Raw genomic sequence first — 23,810 nt, 5'->3', positions numbered from 1 at the left:
TAAGACCCACGTGTGTCGTACTATCAGCTCTGTTTTTACTGCTGATGGATCCCCCACTGTGCTGAATCTGAGTCTGTTTGATCACTTGCCTGCTCACTTGGGTCATTTCCAGCATTAGGCTGACATGAGTAGAATTCCTGTGAAAGTTTGTGTGCTGCCTTCTGTGGCCCTATGGGTCTTTCCTTGAGGCTAAATATCAAGGGGTGGAGATACCAGGGAATAGGTTTGTTTCTTTTTTATCAGAATTGACAAACCATTTTCAAAAATGCTCATAGCATCTCAGCCTCCCCTGGGGAGATTTGGGGCGTCTCTCTCCCTGTCCCCCCTCTCCTCTCCTCTCCCTGTTGTTTGTCCGTTTTTTGTTGGCTGTAGATACTCTTATTTGAGTTGCTCCACATCCTTCATCACATGGATAGTTTCTCCTAGTCTTTGGCAGATTTGGTGGTTTCCATGCAGCATCCACTGATGAGCAGGTAATTTTCTTTCATGAAACATTGGTGGGGGAGAGTCATCTGTCTATTTGTTATTTTCATTGGTTAATAAAGAAACTGCCTTGGCCCATTTGATAGGCCAGCCCTTAGGTGGGTGGAGTAGACAGAACAGAATGCTGGGAGGAAGTGAGGCAGATGCCATGCCTCTCCTCTCTGGGGCAGATGCGATGAAGCTCCAGCCCAAGATGGACGTACACTAGAATCTTCCTGGTAAGACACCACCTCATGGTGCTACACAGATTATTAGAAATGGGTTAAGCAAGATGTGAGAGTTAGCCAGTAAGAGGCTAGAGATAATGGGCCAGGCAGTGTTTAAAAGAATACAGTTTCCGTGTTGTTATTTTGGGGCATAAGCTAGCCAGGCGGCCGGGAGCCGGGTGGCAGGAACGCAGCCTGCTGCTCCTCACTACAAATGGGGGCTGTAGAGATGGTTCAATGGTTAAGAGCATTGCCTGCTCTTCCAAAGGTCCTGAGTTCAATTCCCAGCAACCACATGGTGGCTCACAACCATCTGTAATGAGTTCTGGCAATTGAAGGTGTAAATCACAAACAATCCCACACCAGTTTGGAATTATGATTAATAGAATGGTTATTTATTTAAGGGGGAAAAACTTACAGCTCACTGTCCCAGACAACAGCCCTCTGCACAACCAGGAAAGGAGCCTAGTCGCTGGAAGTGGAGCCAGAAGCCAGAGCGCCAACGGAGGGAAGTGGCCACTTTTTTTAAAAGATAAATAGACCATGCCCCAGTGGGCTCGTACTTCAGTGACTATTGGCTGAAGGAGCAGAAGGTCCTCCCACAGAAAAACATAATTTATCATTCTTTTTACAGTGCTTTCTGAATCCTTCCTCAGGGGTATCCTTGCCTACCTCATAATGGGGAGGGTCTCCTCCTTGCTGGTAGCAATGTTTTAGATCATTTTAACATCCACATTTGGGACTGCAGTTGAGTTGCATTAGCCTCTGACTGAGGTGAGGTAGGAGGCTAGCCCTATTCTGTGTAGACTCCGGGTTGTCGGACAGCCTTTGTTGAACTTACCTTTTCTTGTTCGGTGGTTTGGTACCCTTGCTGGAACCAGCTGAATGTCCAAGCGATTTTTTTCTTTTCCATGGATTCATTGCTCACTTTTCTCCCTGCACCAGTGCTCTTTTTTATCACCCCTCTTCAGGAGGTCTTAAAGCACCTCTTCTCAGGTCTTCCGCTTTATCCTTCCGTTGTAAAGAATATAGACTCATCTAGGAACTTTATTTTTTCACATAAATGTTAGAGGCTTGCCAGTTTCGACAGAAATAATAATGATGAAAAGGGGGAAGACAAGTGGGACAGAAAGAAAAAGTCAGTTAAGTTTTGAGGGGGTTACATTGAGTCTGTGGAGCAGTTTGAGGAGCACAGGCATTGCAGTGGTGTTGGGGCTTCAGGACCCATCATGGCAATGGTGTTGGGTCTCTCAGGCAATCCTGGCCACGGTGTAGCCCTCCAAGGGTCTGGAGCTTCTTTAGTTCTCTCAGCCCGCGTGTGCTCTTCCGTCTTAACACCTGTTTCATTAGGTATCTTGTGTCTTGTGATGCTGCTGTAATTCTTACACTTGAATTTCCCAGTTGTTCCTGCTGCTTCATGGGAGTAGTAGAATTTTGCATTCTGGATTTTATCCTGCAGGTTCACTGAATTTGCCTGTTAGTCCTTGTAGGTTCTTTTTTTTGTCGATTTCTTGCTCATGGTAAAATGTTCTGCTAATAGAAGCGACTCCCCTCCTGGTCTGTCTTCCTTTTGCGATCTGAGGGGTTGTGCTCTTCACAGTCTTGTTTTAGGGTGTGTTGCATGGTGTTGAATGGAAGAAATGAGTGGACACACCTGCCTGTGCCCCCTCACAGGATTCAGTTGCTGACAGCTAAGTGTCATCATTTGCATCACCACCATTGTGCCGGCTGCAGCAGGCTCCCGTAGCGGCCCTCGTCAGCTCAGGCTGCCTTTCCCTCAGTTCACTGGAAGTTGGGCCTGCAAATTAGGGTCGTGTATCATTTTCCTTCTGTTGAAATGAATGTGGATTCTTAACGTTTTGTTTTGTTGTGTTGGTTTTTTGCTAGTGTAGTAAATGTGATGCCTTTTAATGAGTCGTTGTGCCTATATTTTATTAAGGTTGAGAATATCAGAAAATGAATGTGATATGGGCTGAAGGAACTTGCAGTATTGGGATGTCTCTTCTTTGCCAAAATTTCTGATTTAAAACAATGTATATTTAATGTACACAACTCAGATTACATATACACATTTGTGTACATGGATACACACTCTGAAGAACAGTGAAGTTAATGTATAGTTAATGTACACAACTCTGATCTACACATTTACACACATAGATGCACACAGAAGAGCCATCCCAGCGAGGGCTTTGTGGAGGGATTTTGAAGTGCAGAGGGTCAAGGGAGTTTGGTCAGTTGCTTTGCTTTCCAGAGCGTGTTTTCTACTCACTTCTGTGTAAAATTTCTCAGGATTTTCCCTGACATTTAACCAGACTCTCCCAAGGGCGGGGAACTATAATCCTAAATTAGGAATGTGCCCGTGATCAACCAGTGGGGTGTGACTAAGGGTTCTTAATCAAGAAAGTAAATATCTTCAGTGAGTCTCTAAAGCACTGAAAAACCTTGGTGAAATGTGGCAATCCCACCGCGAAGTTCCCAACATTTATAATGTAAAAGTGGTAAGCTTTTGTTTGGCCCATGGATGTACCAAAATTCAGATGATGAATGCTAATCCACAGTCACCCGTGCCCTTTCGTCATCACTCCTGTCCTGGTCCCATCCCCCACCAGTCCGCTTATGTTACTGCAGATGAGTTTCCATTTCCAGCTTATGTGGACCGCGTCAGAATGTGCTCCGTTACTGAGGTAGCCTGCCCCTCAGTAGTTCACTCTGAAGGCAGCCACATGTCCCTTAAGGTCAGGCACAAGACGAGAAGGACATCATCAGGGTGTTTGTTATGCACTTCAGAAAGTACCACTTACACAAACCAGTAGCTGTGGCTTTACAAAGGGTGCAATATTCTGTAATCCCCATATACTGGGCTTTGTCGTTGACCAAAGCACTGAATGACAAATGGCAAGTAATATCCCACGGTCTGGATAAACATTACCCAGCCCCTTGTCCGGTTCTTTCCTTGGGTGAATATTTGGATCTCATGTAGACAAGCTGCCATCTTTGTGGGATGACGGCATCATCTGGTAGGTGTATGTTTAAGGACAGCTAGTGTTTAGGCTGGTGGATGGCTCAGGGATGAAGTGCTGGACGTGCACGCATGAGGAGCTGAATGTGGGTCTCCTGCACCCACTTAGAAGCTGAGTGGTGGCAGCGTCTGCCTGTGATCCCAGCACTAGAGGTGGAGAGAAGTGAGTGCCAAGGCCTGACTGACCAACCGTTCTTGTGAAGAGTGACCTCTGGATTCAGTGGCGGACTCTATCTCAGAAATATGTGGTGAGCTAATAAATCTATCTGAGGCCGACCTCTGGCCTCTACATATGCACACACAGGTGAATGTGCTCACAACACACATGTACACAACACATGCATAGCCAAAGATTAGCCGTTGTTTTCCAAGGTAGTTAAAGCCACTTTAACTCCAGCCAATACCATGTTCTTGCTGTGACATTCTTGTGTTTATTATGTGTCAGAACAGAATTGTTTCAGAGAGCAGTTTCAAAGAAAATTCCTTTCTCTTCCATTTTCTGAAGAATTTATATAGAGTTGGGATTGCTTTTTATAAATATTTTTATAGAAATTCAACACTTACTTTGCCAAACCTGGCATTTTCTTTATAGGAAACATCATTTAGTAAATAGATTCCCTTTCCATATATTAGTAAATTAATTATTTAAAAATTTTAACTGATTTTTAATTTGATTCTATTATGGTCAAATACATATTGTGATTTCCAATCTTTGTAATTTATTGAGTTTTGTTTTATGATCTACTGTCTAAATGGCCTCTCTTTGCTATATGTTCCTTGTTCACTTGACCAAAATTATTGATTATTAATTAATCATAGGTAAGTTTGTTATATGTTTTGTAGTGTCAGTTAAGTTAGGTTAGTTGACAATTTTCAAGTCTCTGTAACCTTTCCTGCCATTAAAAAAGAAATTGGTTTACCTTATCACGTACTGAAAAATCAAAGCCCTCAAAATCCTCACCTTCCAATCTGGGTTTTTCCATTCTCTCTTTAAGATGTATTCATTTTTGGCTAGTTTGTTTGAATGTATTCTGTTAGATGCACACACTTGTCAAATCTGTTTCCTCCCCCTTAGAATATTTAAAGTTTTTGTTTTAAGCTTCAAATGAAAACGGAATGTATAAGCCAGGCATGATGGTGCATGACTTTGATTCCAGCTCTCAGGAGGCTAAGCCAGGCATGATGGTGCATGACTTTGATTCCGGCTCTCAGGAGGCAAAGGCACAAGGTTCTCTGTGAGTGTCAGACCATCCAGGGCTACATAGAGAAACCTTATCTTGAAAAGAAAAAAGAATATACAATTCTTTAGTACCAAAAGTATAATAAATGAACTGTTTCCTTTTAATTGAAAAGTTTAATCCATTTACTTTTAATATAGCTTATTGATATGATTGGATTTCATTCAGCACTATATATTTTTCTGTTTATTCATATTCATTTTCACTCTTACTTTTTTGCATGCTGCAGTGCTAATCAAGTGTTTTTAAGTTTATTCCATTAGTATTCTACTATTAGTTCTTTTTCACTTTGTGGTTTATAGTATACATCTTTGGTGTATTAGAGTCTATCATGAATTTAATCCTAACCACTGAGTCATCTTTCCAACCTTCTGACCTTTCTAAGTACTAACCCGTGATACTAGTTCTTAGTAATCTGATTTTTGTTGAGATTCATCTGCTTTGACCAAGAGATTTTTATTTTTCTTCCCTGATTTCTTTTTCTCTCCTTGGACTTTAATTGCACGTGCGTTAGATTTCTGATGGTGCTGACAATCTGTGTTTACTTTTTCAGCATTATTATCCCCCTGTTCTTCACTTCTCCCCTGCTTTCAAAGTCGTTAATGTTTTCTTCTACAATATCTAATCTCTGAAATTTTTTTTATATCTTTCCTTGTTCTCAGCCAGGGTATTCTTTGGGTACATTTATAATAGTTGCTTTAAGGCCTTTGTCTCATAATTCCATCATCATATTTATTTCTTTGTTTCTTCTGATTGGTTTCCTTTTGATTTTTAACTACATTTTCCTGGTTCCCCTCAAAAGTAATTGCTTTGTGTTGCTCATTGTAGATGGTATGTTCTGGACTTGACTGGGCTGTGTTTTCTTCCTTGGTTTTGTTCTGGTAGGCAACTAATTTCCTTACAGATCAACTTGATGCTTCAGAGTCTTGTTTTTAAACTAGGTTAGAGCAACAGGAATAGCTCTTACTCAGCAGTGTGGTCTTTCTGTGACTCTGCTGACATCATCAGGTCTTCTGCTCTTTGGCAGGTGGGGCCCCAAAGACCTAATCTTGTGTGACTTTTGTGTGGCCTCTGAGTCCTCATTCATGTCACACACCTCCCTTTCTCACACTCACATAAGCGCACACACTTGTCTGTTTTCCCTGTGCAGAGACTCAGCCTACACAAAGGATTTGGAATTCAGCTGAAGCCTTTGAGGAAGCCCACTGCACATTTCTGCAGTTCCTCCTTGGTTCAAATGTCTGTTCTTTGCTAATCTGCCCTGCGGTGTCCAGCCTCATCAGAAACCCTGGCCTTGATCTCTGTCCTTCTGGTTCAGGTTCAGTGAGTGGGCATGCCCGCTGGGCCCTGCTCTGTTCTCTGAGCTTAACTGTCGCAGTGGAGATTTTGGGATGAGCTGGGACTCACCAGTCTCATCCTTGCACCACCTCCTGGTGAGGTCTGCTGGCTGTAGTGTGCTTTTCTGGCTCCTCAGCAGCTCCAGTCCTGTTCCATTCAGTGCATCATGGCCAGAAGTCCTCTCTAGGGCAAACCCATGGAGGTTCCCCCTGCTCCCACCTTCAGTGATAGAGCAGATGGTTCCTTCACTTCACTCTGCTTCCTAGCGTCTAGAGACAGCCCATGCCTCTCTAGCCTCTTACTTTTCTTTAATTTTTTTTTCCTGCTTTGGTTAATTTTTCAGCTTCCTACAGGAGACAATTTGCACCCTCTCGTGGTTTAGGTGTGTTACAAATAAATATATCTTGTGTTTCTTATAGTAGAAAGTAGCCAGTCTGCCTGAGGTGCTCATTCCTAGTCAAGGCCAGGTAGCGGCCTGATGGTGTTCTCTGTGAGGTCAGCATAGGGAATAGACTGTTGGGGAATGTGAGTTGAGAACCTGCTGGGATCCTTCCATGCTGAGGAGCATCCCACTGAGTGACTCGGACCTCTGTGACCCCTTCTGCTCTAGGCTTTGAGGCAGGGGGAGGATAAGGAGAGCCTCTTGTTGAGCTTTCTGACTTCAGCATCCCAAGGTTCCCTCTTCTGGCCGTTCAGTACATTCATTCATGGATGGCATGACTCTTCTTGATCACCCCTGTGGTTTGTTTAGGCAGTGCATGAAGGCAGAGGGACAAACTGGACCACTCAGGCTTTGAGAGAGCAGTCATCAAAGGTCACAGCAAATGCCGTTGGTGACAGTCACTGCCTGGAAAGGAGGAGATGAGATGGTCAGTCAGGGCTCCCTAGGCAGGAGCTGCTCAGATGCAGCACACAGGTCCAGGCAGGGCCACTATAAAACAATCCCCAGAAGTGGTTCTGCTGCTACAGAGACAGGTCTGTCAGAAAAACACATGACCAGGCAACTCATGGATTCTCCCTGTCTCGTACCCAGGGCTCGGGATGTGTGGGCGAGTGTCTCGTGGTGCATGGAGGAGATATATAATATAGGCCTTCTTGAAGTCCTGACTGGCTTCAGAGCCTGTCTTCCATTCCCTGACTAAGAAGGGGCAGCAGGAGCAGTTTCCATATGGGGACTAGTTACTTTAGGGTATATCTCCCTGGCTTCTGGATATCTCATTAATCCCTAAGGTAGGAAGGGGAAACTATGTGCCCCATATAGTACAGAGCCCGGGGCTGCTGAGGCCAGAAACCATGGAGCTAGGCTTCCACCGGGAACTGGCTTCTTCAGCCTCAGCATAGGCCTGAGCGTGAGCCCCAAGCCATGGCTCCTAAACTGTTTCTCCCATAGGGAGACAGTGGAGCAGTCAGAGATGGGCCGGGGCAGCAGCATCCGGTTATTCTGTGATAACGGAGGGGGAACTATCAGATAAGCCATCCTTCCTGTTTGACTCAAGTGGGAAAGAAAGAGCAGGAAGGGAAAGAAGGAAAACATGGAGGTGCCCTTTGCCATGAGAGCTCCCTGGGCTTTCCTCAGACAGAGGCCCCCGGGATCTCCTCAGCTAGGCTGGAGCAGTTAGAGCTGCGACTGAATGGCACAGTCAGACCTGCTACTGTGCATCTCTGAGCTCGCTCTGTGTGAAGGAGAGCCATGGTTTGTGTGGGGCCCAGATTCCTCGGACCCTGACTTCTGCATCAGTGCTGGAACGGCTGGAAGTCAGGGGCTCAAGGGTCTTTATCTCAGCCTGTGATGCGGTAGTTTGAGTCTCTGACTCCCAGGATGGGCACTGTCCTGAGAGCAGGATTCTAACAAGGCCCCACCATCCTCAAAGAGCCCAAAAGCCAAATTGGCTGAGAACACTGACCCCAGGCCCTGTGCATAGGGCTCTAGGAGCCCCCTCTCCTCTCTGCCTGGTCCCCTTCTTTCCATTAGAGGATATAGCTGTAGACCTAGCATGGTCTCAGGAAACAGGCCTTGTCTGCTGCTCTTCTGAGTGGGTCAGGTTAGGGACAGGTTCAGGGCACCCAAGACTACCTGAGAATCCATCCATTCTCAGAACCTAGCTCTGTGGAGGGCCCAGTAAGAGAGAGTTCCCACACCTCACAGGGGACAGGAATACCTCTGTTGGCAGTGACAGGTCCCGAGCCTCCTAAGAATAGCAGTTCCCAGACCCTGTCCCTTCCCTACTCCAGCACGGAACCCAGAACATACTGCCTGTCTGGTTTTCATCGCCACTGATGGGCCAGACTCCCCCTTGGAGGAAACAGGTCGGGAAAATATTCTCCGTCCTGAGGAATAGTCCAGATGCCCTTTATCTAAGGATGTGGGCACACAGAAATTACACAGAGGTGATGGTGACTAACAGGTAGCTCTGAGCATGAACTGAAGGTCAGGCTTTAGGGAAGATTCCGATTTTCAAAGGTTCTCGGCCCAGGTAGGAGCTTGAGCCCTTGCTCTCTGTAGAATGAGGGCAGATTCGTCATCGATACGTCAGAGTGGGCATTCTGGGGTAGCCTGCGAGTCCAGTCACCTGAGAGCAGGCTCTGGAGGCACTCGAGGACTAAGAACATCATCCTCTCAGGTACTGCCCCCGGGTGGGAGCCTCCAGAAGATCCAGACACGGGTTCTGAGTGTTCCCATCCAGAGGCCACCTCATCTCCCCGCTTCGTGGCTGCGAAGACTCAAACGAACCAGTCGGGAAAGAAAGCTCCAGCCTCCGTGGTCCGATGCACCACCCTCTTACACCGTACCCCTCCAGCTACCCAAACTCAAACATTTCGAACTCCAAACTCGGGATCTCCAGCAAGCAAGGCAACTGCAGGTATGGATGGCCTCCATTACCCATGCCTCCCCGACTCCCTGTGTACCGCCTATCTAAACTGTTCCCCTGCACAAACAACACTGGAGGTTCCCTCATTCTTTGCTACAGATTGGGACCCGTGGCCTCTGGCTACAAGTGACCCTGGCAGACCAAGTTCTGAACCTCAATTGGAGGGTCAAACAACAAAATTCGCAAACATTTTAAAAGTAATTTGATACATTTCCCCCAAATCATAGCCTGAAAGGGTCTGTTTTATTTGGCCTTTATGAAGTTTAAAAGCTTCTTATTAAAGATAAATTGGTAGTGTTTGACCACGAGAAGAGTCTCTGTAGAGCCCTGGGTTGCTGACTGTGCTGAGACACCTGCTCAGGCTCCTAGGCCATGGTCCTGCAGGGCAGTGGTTGGTGCCTCCTTCTCAGTTCCACCATCCCTACCACTGGCTGCCACCTCCCTGTCGCATTGGCCCCATGGCAGGTATCACTTACCATGGTAATCATGCCGTTGTCTGAGACTATCCAACCCCATTCTCTGTCTGGACCCCTTGGCATGAGCTTGCATTTTCACCTTCCGGAAAACTCTCTCAAGCTGCCTCACTACAGATATGCTGTCCACCAAGTAGGGCAGCCGACAGGAGCTCTGTCACCCTGGCTCCCCACTCCCTAGAGTTCCCCCATGATACCCTCCTGGAGATTGAGGTCCAGCAGGAAACCAGAGGATGCTAGCCAGCTCCAGAATTTTCCAGCCCTATGCAAAAAGGAACCCTGTCTCCAGAAGGTGACTGAGCATCAAAATTCCCAGAGATTGTTTCCTCCAGAATACAAGACCTACTGTGTCCTAGGTACCAGCTGCCAGGCACCCTGGGTCTCAGACTTGCATGAGGAAAGCCTTGCGCCACATACCCGGATGATGGTGCTGTGCTCTGGGGGCTATGGGTCTTTCGGTTGCCTCCAGGAGGCCAAAGCTATCCGCTAAACACACAGAGTGATTGCACGGAGAGGGCAGATAAATGAGCCCTGGCATCGTTTGGTGGCTGGTGACCTGGCTGGGAATTAGTGCTGCTTGCCTTTCTTCTGGTTTAACAAGCTAATTTGGGCCAAGCTGTGGTCTTGTGTTTAATGTGCTTGTGTCTCCCAAAAGGAGCGGAGTAAGCCAACCAACCTTGAAGTGTGGAATTTTTAAGTACCATGTTGTGACAATTGTGTTTTTGACTACAGTCAAGAGGACCAAAATTTCACGTCCTGCTTGGGCTATAGAGTGGGTTCAAGGTCAGACTGGGCAACTTAGTTAGACCCTGTCTTAAAGCAAGAGGAGCGTTGGGAATCTAGCTCAGGGGTAGAGTGACTGTGGGCGGCCTTGTCGGGGTCAGCCCTCAGCATTAAAAGCCCTGGAGAGGCTGGCTGTTGTGGGCCCTTCATCTGATGGCACGGTCATGCCTTCTGCCTTTGCTTGAGCTTTGTAGCCGAATTTTTAAAACCCTTCAGCTTGCACTGAGAATTGTTCAGGGACTTCGTGGCATTTGGCATTCATTGAATGTCGCTATCTTCAGGCAAGTGTCCAGCAAGCCATGGGCACACCAGCCACTGCCTCTATGAGACTTGGAAGCCCTGTGGTGGATCGTACCTAGGTTAACCAGCTGGTCAAGTCCAAGGACAGCAGGTTGGGAGCAAGAGGTGTCAGGGGCTACTAAGTGGTGCAAAGTGGAGACGGCCACTGCCATTATCCTAGAGAATATGGCTGTTGTGTGCATATTATACCTGAAATACCACACACTGGTTTCCAACCAGACGCCCTTGCACCAGGAAAGTCAAGCAATGGGGACTCAGTACAGGAGCTGGTGACCTGAGTTGCACTAAGTCGTACCCATGTGCTAGGATCTGCCTACTTGCCTGCCCTCCTGTGAACACAGGCTACGGTAGAGAAGGGGATCCCTTCCCTCCTAGAAGGGAAGCGCCTGCCTCCAGTCAAGCCTCACATACTATCTTAGTGGACAGGAGCCTGCTAACTGCAGTTTGTTTGTCGGTCTGTTCAATGGGTAGTACCGCACAGCCTCATAGCTTTGCGAGGATTAAAGACCATGATGGCCAAACTCGGACCCAGTGCCGGGTATGTAGTGGGTGCTCGAGCGTGAGGGCTCCTCCCACTCTGTAGCTGGAGAATGAATGGGCTGTTTGGAGACAGCCCATGCTGTTGCACATACTGGACACAGAAGGAGCGTGGTCCTAACGCCAGCAGCCTTTACAGGCTACGGGAGACCTGGAAGTGACAGTAAAGGACCTGAGCAGGTCTGTAGGGGCTGCCTCTGGCTGCCTTTTGCACCCATCACCCAGAACACTGACACCCAGCACTTTTCTGGGAAGGATGGACCGGTGAATGGTGTTCCTCCAGGTGGTTTCCCAGAAACAGCACTTGGAAGGAAATTACAGAACCCAGTATTTTGCAGGATGCCTTAACTAATGCTCACCTTCTGGTTAGTTTCTCTGAGTCTATGGTAACCTCATCCAAGCTGTTTAAAGGGTTCGGGCTGATTGAGTATCTCAAGTTGACTTTCCTGAGACGCGCATCTCCTGGGTCAGCCATGCCCTGTAGTTCCTGGAGCACCATGGAAAGGCTGGGTTATCTTCTGCAGGTGGGGCTGTAACTATAGAGTTCTGCTTGCCAGAGCCCGTCTCTGCGTTATGGGGTTTCCAGAGAGAGAGCCTGGGTGATGGGAGCTCTCAGAAAGCTGTCAGACATGGCTCACGGGGAACAGGGAGTTCCAACCTCCTCACCTAGTCTCTGGCCTTTTCCTTTCTGCTTGTTGTGCGTCTGACCCAAGACATCCTTTATGCTTTGGGATACTTGGTGGGCCACGCTGCTTCCAGATAATGGGCTGTCGTCCTTCACCCTCTTCTGTGGGGGCTGTCGCAGCAGAATCTGCCAGGGTTAACACAACTCATTTAAATGATTTGGCCTTACACATACGACCCTGACCTGTTTGCTGTCTGCTCGTTGGTCCTTAGGCAGGTCACTTCTTCCCCCTCTGTTCCTGTACCTCCCAGACACTACCCAGAGATGCTCTTGGGAACCAGGTGGCTCAGGGTTCTTGTTCTCCCAGCTCCAGGAGCCCTCTGCCTACTCTGACCTGACAGACAATCTGATCCCTCCCTTGCCATTCTCACCCCCCCCCCCCAGCAGAAAGCACCTTCAGTCGGCGGGTAGAAGGCAAAGCACAGAACCACTTTGAAGAGACCAACAGCAGCTCACAGAATTCCAGCGGTGAGTGTGCCTGGGATGGGGCATCACGTGTGACCTGAGAAGGGCAGGCACTATGGGGTCTTCTGGTGCATGGTGGGAGGGGAGCTGAGCAGGGAATCCAGAGACGATGGAGCCTGTGGAGAGCAGAAGGCCTTTGTGTCCATGGATGCTCTTCTGCGGCTCAACTTTGACCCTTTGTCCCTTGTCCTTAATCCCAAACTCAGGCATCGATTCAGCCAGCCCAGATGGATAGCCCTAAGAAAGCCAATCGCTAAGTTAAAAGTAACGCCGTCACATGTTTCTTTTTAAGAGATGCAAACGGGGTACAGTAGAAAGACGGCTTACAGGAGCCAGAGGTCCCAGATTCCGGACCCATGCTGGACCTGGGACCACAGAACAGATAGATGCTCTTCTAGCCCCTGCAGTGCTATGGCTTTGCATGAGCCCTCCTGATAGTGTTTGCTGCCACCTAGTGGCTGCCTCGTTCTGGAGCCTGCAGAACAGAGAGCTTTGGACTCCAGGGTTTACCCTTGGCTGGAATGTGGCTGAGTGAGTGTCCCCGTGCCAACACTGCCTGATGTACACAGGCAATGGCGTGCGTCTTAGCCACCATGGTCTTCAGCAAGGAGCACAGACATTAGGTGGAGGCTTCTGCCTAGTAATAAAAGCAACCTCTCTGGATCCACTGCCTCCAGTGAGTGCTCCCGATGAGCCTTGATTCCTCCTTGGCCTTGAGTGCTTGAGGATCACAAACTGCCCTGGAGCACACAGGCAGAGAGGAGGGTGCATTGCTTTGAGGCTTGTCTGCATTGCTTTGCTTCGGTATAAACCAAGCAATTGGCACAAGTTCCAATGCAGAGATGTCACTTGACCCTTCAAGCCCCTCTAAGGGGTTAGTCTAGGAGGGATGTCATGACCCGTGCAAGGCCACAGAAGACTGAGTGGCAGGCTGGAATTAGAACCAGGTTTTCCTGGCAGGGCTTGGACTCAGCTAGGCCCTGTTACACCCCTCGCACATCTCCTGACACCAAGGCTGATGTTTGTTTGGGAACAGCACTGCCGTAGGCGGTGGCGGTGGCTGCTGCTGCTGCTGCTGGCAGCCACTGTTTATTAAGCGCTTGTTCCCTTTACCCCCACTTTCTGGATGAGGAAACTGAGGCTCGGGATAACTCCATTGTAGCCCCAGGTTCCCCAGGCTGTAGGTAGAGCCAGGACCCTCTACTCTGCCTGCGCTTCACTTTTGCTGCCTGTTACATTAAAGGCTTGCCAACCTCAACCTCTGGCGATGCCAGCAAACACCGTCCAGGGCTACTCAGGTACCAAGCACTACTGTCAGAAGCTGGGGACAGTTTTCAACATTCTGTCACCAAGTGTATGGCCACTTATGGGCATCATACCTACATCCCACGGCCTCACTGTTAGAGCACCCTAGAGAAATGGCCCTACCAGCACCATGCGGTACCTCCGTTCTCTGATGAGTGCAGCCTCTCACTCACCTCTTGCGTGCCACCCCAGAGTACCCCCTGGCTTAGCCCCAGGACTGAAGATAACCTTAGCTAAATTGTTTCTCTTTTGCAGAAACTGCAAGTCCCCTGATTTCCAATCCTTCCCCTCTCCTGCAGAGTAAGTAATGCTCCTGCAGGGGGGCTGGAGAGGACAAGGCAGGTTAGGGAATGAACACTCCTGCCTCACGGAGATGTAGATGGGCCTTGGGCCGCCCTCCAGGGAGCCAGCAATAGTCTGTGTAGGCTGCAGAGGGCCCAGGAGGGTGGAGAGGTGTGCACAGGTTGTCAGAATCCTGAGCACACAGGAGGGAGAACAGGTTTACCCACTCCTGGATATCCAGAAGCCTCAGGACTTCTCTTCCAAGCCACCTTCCTCCCTCTTGCCCTCCACTTCTACCTAATAATGTTTTGTTTGCTTCTTCCTCCCTCTTTGCCAGGTACTGGTGTGAGTCCTGAATACCCAGAGCTGATGGTGCAGGTGCAGCTTGTCCCCTCAGCCCAGCCTCCTCTTCCTCTCCAGTCCTACCTCAGTGCTGCACTTCCTCCATCTCTTCCTCTCTTACCCTCCGTTGTGAGTTTCCGTGTCCATTCGCGCATCTGCTCACTCCTTCTGTCCATAGCAGTGACTCGTGTGTGGTGCCATGGGCAGGGGGCTGAGCTGTGGACCGCAAGGGGCACAGCGTGTTGCCCGAGAGCTCCCGGTGCCTGGATGTTGTCCTTTCCTGTGCGTTCAGAACAGTGCCTGGCATGAAGTAAGCACTTGATGAGGAGCAGGCCCATTGCTCCAGCAGCCTGTCTCTGCCGGTCTTCCCTTCTCTGTGTTTCTGCCTCTCCACAGCATTTCCCTCTCCAGGCTAGTGACAGGCCAGTGGACGGGCTGGGCCCTGGGCCCCAAGTATGCATCTGGGTCCCCCACCTTCAAAGCTGCCTGCAGCCCAGTATCAGGGTACCTGGGTATGAGCCACCTGTCACATGTCACCTGTCTTCCCCAGAACCCTACACATGCGGTGCCTGCGGTATCCAGTTCCAGTTCTACAGCAACCTGCTGGAGCACATGCAGTCCCATGCAGGTAAGGCCAAGGGGACCCAAACGTACAAACGGAAGCAACGAGCAGAGCCCTCTCAGAGTACACACCCCTCCCCATCTCACCCATAACCCAGCACATACATAATGCTGTCACTTCCTGGGCACCCACGCTCTGAGCTCCCGGCCAGTGACTAGTCTAAGCTCTGGGATCTCAGCTCCGGCTCAGGATGAGTTGGAGATAGGGGTGGAAGAATGCCTTCCGAGAGGTTGCGGGCCAGGAAACGAGACCTGAAAATGGGCGTTGTCAAGAGGAGCAGAGGCTGGGGTAGAGAAGCCAGCAGTTGGGTCTTCCCCAGGCAGTCCTGTGTGCCGACCATTCTGCCTCTCCAAAGCCCCAGTGCTCAATGGAGCTCTTGGAGGAGTTAGCTGGGAGGTGTTGAGGCTGTTGGCAGGCTTCTAGGCCTGAGACATTGACTGTTCCACATCGCAGGTTCAGGCTTTTGCTGTCAACCCTCTGAGCTGTCCTCACTCTAGCACTGCACAGCACAGGCGTTCCGCTTCCCAGCCTGCACCTGCAGACTTCAGTTACAGTGGTACCAGCTTCTGGTCCAATCTGTGCTAGGTCGGAGAAATGTGTCAGTAGCGAGAGTCCCTAGTCCCCAGCATTTCCACAAACAGGTTACTCTGTCCCCACACAGCCATTGCAAAAAGCCTGGCTGGGGACCTCCCATGTGGGTAGACAGGGGTCCAGGTCCCTTCCCTCTTATGGCCCTATATTCCCCTGGGTACTTACTCGGGGGCTTTCTTCTCTCTAGGTGTGGGGAGAGGCAAGGGGATACACACATGACACATTTCCTACATGTTCAGTTCGTGTGGGTGGGCAGTTAGGAATGTGACCAGCCTGAATCTGTGCAGAAGGGTGCCCAGAGCCCTGTCCAGGAACAACCCAACTCTTGCAAAAGGAACCATCTGGGCAAAGAGGCAGATATCACCTGTCCCTCAGACAGTTCTCGGGGCAGTAGAAACAACATGTGAAGTGAGTGGCAGTGTACACCCACATTCTCTGCCCCTGGGAACCTGAGACAGGAGAATCACAAACTCAAGGCCATGTTGGGTAACATGGTAAGACCTTGTTTCAAAAAAAATCAAAGAAATGAAAAGAAATATTATATAAAATGTAGGTGATCCATGATGGGGGCTGAGTAGTTGGCACTGTTGGTACTGACAGTTGTTATTGTTTGTGTCCCTGAGGTTTACAAAGCCTCCAGATTGGGCCAGACTAGCACACACTTTACAAATTGTCTTAGTTGCTTTTCTGTTGCTTTAAGCGGACACCATGACCATAGCAACTCTTATAAGCTGACAGTTCAGAGGTTTAGTCCATTATCATCATGGTGGGAACATGGCAGCACTCAGGCAAACATGGCGCTAGAGAAGTAGCTGAGAGTTCTTTATCTGTATCTATAGGTACGAGGAAGAGAGGCATACTGGCCCCAACTTTGGCTTTTGAAACTCCAAAGCCACCCCCAGTGACACATTTCCTCCCATGAGGCCCCACCCAACAAGGCCACACCTCCTAATCCTTCTCAAGTAGTGCCACTCCCTGATGACTAAGCATTCAATATATAAGCCTATGGGTACTATTCTCATTCAGACCACCACACAAAGTTATACTCCACCAGCTAATATGAGTTACTCCAGCCTGCGTTCACTCGTTTCAAGGTGTGTGCTCTACATGAAGCACTAATTCATATTGCTTGGGGGCCTCCCCCACTCAGAAATCACTCCAAATGCAACCAAGCTATGAGTGCTCAGGACTCTGGAGCTCTAGTTCTGCTCCCTAGGTCCTGTGAGACCTCAGGCAGGAAGCTGTCCCAGTCTCTAAAGCAAAGGCACACAGAGTCCTGTTGCCTGGTATTTTTTCCCCACTTGGAAGTGGTTCCCATCTCCCAGTGACTCCATGGTAAGCCAGGAATGGTTCAAAGCATTTAGGATGCTTAGCATGCCCTCATGGGAACTTACAGCCCTGGAGTGGTGGTAACTGAGGTCCTGCTCTTTGGATACCAAGCCTGGTTCCTGAGCCTCACAGCCCAGTCTCCCACAGTTAACTCGTATTCATTCATGCCCCTTCCATCTGCCTCTCTCAGTCTCTCTCTGTCTCTCTGTCTCTGTCTCTCTGTCTCTCTCTGTCTGTGTGTGTGTGTGTGGTCTCCTGGGCTTTCCCCTGTTTCTACCAACAGGGGAAGCTGTAATTAGGCATGAGTCTGTATGTGGATGCTTCTCCATCACTCCTGCAGTTGGAACACAAAACCATTATGATGCAAGTATGTCTGAGCCAGGAAGTGCCCCCACTATTCTTCAGCATCTTGGCTTGCTCCGAGTTACTGAAGAGCTGCTTTGTGCTGGTCCAGCGCAGTCAGAGAATGCCGTCCAGTGCAAAGCCAGGCGGAATCCCAGCCAGACTAAATCAGGATTAAAGGATTGGCTTCATGGAGGGAAATTAAGTGTTGTGAGCTGTGCAGTTCCCAGCCCCACTGATAAGGGGGATCAACCTCCAGTACACCAATCTCATTAGAGCTGCTGAATGGTACAGGCTAATTCACGCGAGTAAACTCACGTGCTGGAGGGAACCTGTCTGCCCTGCTGGTGGTTAGTGATGCGGGCCAGGGTCGGGTATGTGTTGACTGTGGAACATGGAGCTCTACAAGTCTGACTTCCCATCCCCTTTATAACGGAAAACACAACTGCTGGCCCAGCGCATAAGAACTGTCTAGCATCATTTCACTGATACTTGCTGGCAGGTCTTGGTCTGAGAGTTTTAGACATGTTCACCATTTAATTCCCAAAGTGGCCCTCTAAATGCCACCTTAATGCCATTTCACAGGAAGGGAAATGGCTGTCAGTACAGTGTTTGCCTTGTAAGAACGAGAATCTGTTTGATTCTCCAAACCCACATACACACTTGTAACCCGAGCTGGGAAGTCAGAGACTGGTGAATGGAACGTTGAGACCCTGGCCAGCCAGCGTGGCCCATCCAGTATAGTTCGTAAGGTATGTGTCACTGTTTGTTAGACCCTGTCTTCAAAGAGGGTGTGGGGAAGAGCAGGCAAGGTTGTCCTGCAGCCTTCACTCACAGCACACACCCATGCACCTGCACGCATGCATCCAGACACCAAGAAAAATAATCTGAAGCCACAGTGGTTAAATCCACTTGCCGAGGTTGTAAAATCAGTGCTGATAGATCAGTATTCTCTCTGGGGGTGAGCTCCTTCCACATTACATGGCTAACATCCGCACTGAAGCTGCCGTCTGTCCCAGTGCGGTCAGTGGACTGGACCCCTCAGAGCCCTTGCAGACCTCACCAGGACAGTGAGAGCACAGCTAAGAGGCACCAGGAGGCACTCCAGAGAATAAATGAGGTCTGTGTTGTGGGTTGAGGAGGTGGCCACCTCTGATTTCTGGTGCCTTGAGCCACTTCCCGGCTTTGGGGTTCGTTTCCACTGGGAGAGCTTCTCAAGCCTTTCGTCCCAAAGTGAGGGTTGCAGGGGTGATGTATTCAGACTATGGTACGTTCTGAGACAGCCTGGCAGGTACCTATTACTCCATCACCTATTGAAGGAACAGGTTGAGTATCACTCTTCTGAAATGCCTGGAAGCAGAAGGATTTCAGACTTCACAAACTTCAGTCTGGGGTATGTGAATATATGCAGAATGTGTTGATTCCTCTCATTCTCTACCCTCTCTCAACTTCCTCCACTCCTGTCTATTCACACCCCCCAAACCAAAGCACTTCCTCCTATTCACATCTGTTTTGTTTTGTGACTCTCGGAATTTAACTACAGCTATCTGTGTGACCGTGGGTGCACTGGTGGTTCTGTGTGAGTGTGGTTGGCTCTGTGTGACTGTGGCTGGTTCTGTGTGACCGTGGGTATACTGGCTGGTTCTGTGTGACTGTGGGTGGTTCTGTGTGACCATGGGTGGTTCTGTGTGACCATGGTGGTTCTGTGTGACCATGGGTGGTTCTGTGTGACCGTGGCTGGTTCTGTGTGACCACGGGTGGTTCTGTGTGACCGTGGGTATACTGGCTGGTTCTGTGTGACTGTGGGTGGTTCTGTGTGACCATGGGTGGTTCTGTGTGACCGTGGTGGTTCTGTGAGCGTGGGTGGTTCTATGTGACCGTGGGTGGTTCTGTGTGACTGTGGCTGGTTTTGTGTGACCGTGGGTGCACTGGCTGGTTCTGTGTCAACTTAACACAAGCTAGAGGCATCAAAGGAAGGAGCCTCAGTTGAGGAAATACCTCGATGAGACCCAGCTGTAAGGCATTTTCTCATTTAGTGATCAGTGGAGGAGGGCTCAGCCCATGGTGGTCCTGGATTCTATAAGAAGGTGAGCTGAACAAGCCATGGGAAGCAAGCCAGTAAGCAACATTCCTCCATGGCCTCTGCCTCAGCTCCTGCCTCCTGGATTCTGCCCTGAGTGTGTTTCTGTCCTGACTGCCTTCTGTGGTGAACCACAATGCTGAAGTGTTGGGCTTCTCTCTCCTAACCTGCACTCTGGTCACAGTGTTTGGTCGCAGCACAGAAACCCTAACTAAGACAGCAGGTTTAGAACTATCTATTGGTGAGCTTAGCAGTGGGTGCGCAGCTGAAGATGGTTGCTCTCACATCTCCCAGAGTCTGTGACAGCCCTTCCCACATCCACGGCTGGCTGCTGTCAAGGTCAGACTTATGCAGGGCCAGTGCAGGCTACTACAGCTGCTGTGGGTTCGTGACTAATGGTTGTGTCATGCCTAGGTCACGTTTTCCAGTCCTGTTCCCTGTCTTGCAGCTCTTTCATTCTTTCTGACCCCTTGTCCTCGGTGTTCCCGGAGCCTTAGGAGGGGTAGTATCCTTTTTCTTTTCTTTTTCTTTTTTCGGGATGGGCACTCAGACATCACTTACTCTCAGTACCTTGGGCAGTCCTGAGTCTCTGCAGTCACCTCTATTCACCAAAAAGAGGCTTTTCTCAGGCTAAGAGTAGCTTTGTCTGTTTGTGTAAAAGAGGTGCTTAGTCATTTTAGTCAAAGAACAGTTTTGAGTTAGCCCCTTGGGCCTATGACTTTGCCAAGTATGGATCGTTGACCTGGCTTTCAATACTAAGCATGAATTACTTCCTGTGGAGTGATTGAATTGAATTGAATCATAGGTAATCAGTTGATTACCTAAATTGTGCCATTAGTACTCAGGTGGGCACATCTTCTCTAGAAGGTTGGTTTTGTAGTTAGTAAGATTCACAGCTAGGGAAGTCTTTTGATGCCTTTTCTACTGGGGTTGCCTGCATGCATGACAACATCTGGCTCTTTGGAAGTGAGCCAGGATGGAGGAAGTTTCCCAGCTGAGCTCCAGCGGCTCTCTGTTTTCTAACTGATGTATGTAGAGTCTGCAGCATAGGCACTTACACTCTAGTTTTGATTGGCAGCCAAGAGGACTACAAGAGCCTGAGTTGTTTGAGGGCCTGACCAACTCTTTTGGAGGTACCAATACCTGGCAGCTAGAATTTTGTATGGTAACTCACTGCCTATAGGAGAAGCATTATCAAGTCATGATGGATGTCTCTCATCAATCTGCCTTTTATATTTTTAAATTGCATTACAAAATAGTAAAAACTTTTAGGGCTATTTATGTTTTGGCTAACCCTTGCCCTCTCTATCCCCATCTGCCACTCCCCATCCCACTTCTGCCCCCAGGGTTGCTCTGCTTCCCTTTTCCTGTGCTTTGTTACCTTCCCCTCCATTTTGTTTTGTTTTTGAAGAGAGGGTTTCTCTGTGTAGCCTTGGCTCTCCTAGAACTCACTCTGTAAACCAGGCTGGCCCCAAACTCCCGGAGATTTGTCTGCCTCTGCCTTTCAAGCGCTGGGATTAAAGGTGTGTGCCATCATTTCCTGGCTTTATTACACCCCACATTACCCCCACACACTCTCCCGCCCACCCCTGCTGCCACCCACATCCTGATATCCTCTTTCTCATCTCCAGGCTTTCAGGCTAAAGCTGGAGTGTAAGCTGGGATTTGCATGTAAAAGAGACAGCGTGGAATTTCTCCCGGTCTGGGTTGTCTCATTCAGTATCATTTTTCTTTTCAGTTCCAGTCATCTACCTGAATATGTCATAATTTAATTTTTTTATAGTTAATGAAATTCCATTGTGTATTTGTGTCACATTTTTATTATCCATTCATGAGTTGATGAACATCTAGACTGCTTTCATTTCCTGGCTGTTGTGAATCCAACAGCATTGAGCATGGGTGTGCAAGTGTCTCTACAGTGTAATGTAAGATCTTTGGGGTGTATGCCCAAGGGAAATAGAGCTGGGTCATCTGGTAGCTTGATTTCTAGTTCTTTCTTAGTGTATGTTTGTTTATTTATTTGAGAAACCCTATTTCCAACGTGTCTGCCCTAGTTTACAGCGAAACGAGATCTTTGTCTCTCATCTGGCACAAAACTCAACAACCTTAGCATGAGAGTTAATACCCCGGAACCTGCGGGAAGGAAGTGGGGAGTGCACCTCAATAGTGGAAACCCAGAACCCGCGGGAAAGGAAGTGGGGAGTGCACCTCAATAGCTGGAGACCCCAGAACCTGCTGGGAAGGAAGTGGGGAGTGCACCTCAATAGGAGACCCCAAAACCTGCGGGAAAGGAAGTGGGGAGTGCACCTCAATAGCTGGAGACCCCAAAACCTGTGGGGAAGGAAGTGGGGAGCGCACCTCAATAGCCGGAGACCCAGAACCTATGGGAAAGGAAGTGGGGAGTGCACCTCAATAGGAGACCCCAGAACCTGCTGGGAAGGAAGTGGGGAGTGCACCTCAATATCTGGAGACTTTCTGAGCAGTACTCACAGCTCAGGGACTGGACAAACAGTAAATCAATGCAATTTCCTGAAACTAAAATGTTTCTGTAAAGCAAAGGAATCTATTAGAATAAAGAGGCAGCCTACAAAATGGAAGAAAAAATTCTATCTGTTTATTGGGCAGAGGATTAGTGTCTAGAAAGAGCTTAATAAATGAACATGAAGAAAGCAAGCAATCCAATTAGAGGGGGGTTATGGAATTAAGCAGAGAGTTTTCAAAAGAAGAAATACAGATGGCAAATGAACACTTTTGGGAGTGTATAACATCCTCAGTGCAGGGAAATGCAGATTAAAACTGCTTCAGATTTCATCTCCTGGGGCTGGGGAGCTGGCTCAGTCATTTAAAACACTGGCTGCTCTTGCAGAAGACCCAGGTTCAATTCCCCACTCCCACATGACAGCTTTCAACTGTCTGTAACTCCAGTCCAAGAGGATCCAGCACCGTCTTCTAATCTCAACAGAGACCAGGCATGCTTGTGGTACACAGACATGCATACAGGCAAAACATAAATACACGTAAAGTATTTTTAATGTTGAATTAGAAGATTCCATCTCCAGTCAGAATGGCTACCATCAAACAAATGGCAATACTAGTCTCGTAAAATGAGTTGTGGGATGGTCTTACTACCCATGTTTTCTAGAAGGATTTGTATAGAATTTATATTATTACTTACTTAAGTTTTTCATAAAAATCAACCAGTGAACTTTTAAGGGTTCTTTATGGGAATTACTTAACTATGAGCTGTTTCTTTAATGGGCACAGAATTTCAAATTATCCATTTCTTCTGGGATGAGCTTTGTTTCTTTGTGTCTTTGAGGTGTTTGTCTTGCCTAACTTGTTGAATTAATTGGCCAAAATTTTATAGTTACTTTTAGTACTTTTGGCATCTGTGGGCTCTGTAGTGATGACTTATTTTCTTTCTTTGTCCTGATGGTCTGTAGACTCTGGTCAGAGCTTTATCAAGTAGACTGATCTTTACAAAGAATTGGTGTTTGTTTTTATTGGTTTTGCTCTTTTATGTTTGTCCATTTTCTACTTCATTCATCTGTGTTTCTGCTGAATTATTTCTTCTCCTTACTTTTGGCTCAAGTTGTTTATTGTTAGACCTTTTTTAAAAAATATTTGTTTTATGTGTATATGTCTGTATGAGTGGATGCCACATGTATGTGAGATGCCTGTGGAGGCCAGAAGAGGCCACTAGAGCCCTTGGAGCTGGAATTACAGTGTAGGGAGCTATAGAACACAACACAGGCCTTCTGGGAGATTAGTATGTACTCCTAACCCCTCAGTCATCTCTGCAGCTTGTATCTAGATTTCCTGTTGTCTGCTCAATCCCTGTTTGTTCTTCCCCCAACCCTTTTATGCTCAGTAACAGTTGCTAAGAGAAATAAGTAAGATCTCTAGTGGTAATTCGTCTATTTGTGTCAATTCAGTTTTCTCTTTTGTATTTAAAGATATGTGCTTTTAAACTCATATTCTAGGTAAATTGGCCAGTCCATCGTTATACAGATTCTCTTGTTACCCCTGGCAACATTTGTTCTGATCTGATTATCTAGTACACCTTGAAGAAGTGGGAGATGGTGAGACACTTTGGAGTACACTTCAGGGCTGTACTTTGTGACTGTGATGGGCCCATGTTCTAAGAGTCCTCTGTGTCCTGGCCTCTTCCCTGTCATCTCCATAGTCCTTCCTGAAGTTGTGTGGTAGCCATACCATTGTCCTCAGTTTCCAGAGTGTGCAGGTGAGGCTTTGAAAGCATAGACTGTTTCTGAGAAGCCTGAAATGAACTCCCTGGGGTCATGTGTTGCTTCCCCCGGCCCCCGGAGCCTTCGGAGTAACACATTGTCCTATTGCGCCTGCAGCGGACAGCGAGAACAACATGGCCTCCAGCCAGTCCCGATCTCCACCTGCTGCGGTGGAGGAGAAGTGGAAGCCTCAGGCCCAGAGGAACAGTGCCAACCACAGTAGGTCCCAGCGCCCACCCCGCTGCAGCTGTGCATGTCTGTGTCCAAAGC

General features: G+C 48.3%; 1 protein-coding gene across 2 annotated transcripts in view; it reads left to right on the top strand.

Moving 5' to 3' along the window:
- Positions 1–23,810, top strand: part of Znf618 (zinc finger protein 618) — a 167,285-nt gene that overhangs the window by 135,995 nt on the left and 7,480 nt on the right. For both annotated transcript variants that reach the window (XM_057785118.1, XM_057785119.1), the window contains 4 exons: positions 8,909–9,148; positions 12,323–12,403; positions 14,880–14,957; positions 23,658–23,759. In XM_057785118.1, coding sequence (XP_057641101.1) covers positions 8,909–9,148; positions 12,323–12,403; positions 14,880–14,957; positions 23,658–23,759 — 501 coding nt within the window. The remainder of the gene's footprint in view (positions 1–8,908; positions 9,149–12,322; positions 12,404–14,879; positions 14,958–23,657; positions 23,760–23,810) is intronic.

This window comes from Chionomys nivalis, chromosome 11, assembly GCF_950005125.1.
Source record: "Chionomys nivalis chromosome 11, mChiNiv1.1, whole genome shotgun sequence".
In the NCBI taxonomy this organism is placed as follows: domain Eukaryota; kingdom Metazoa; phylum Chordata; class Mammalia; order Rodentia; family Cricetidae; genus Chionomys; species Chionomys nivalis.
The sequence above is the reverse complement of the archived record's forward strand: the minus strand, read 5'-3'. Positions and strand labels throughout refer to the sequence as shown.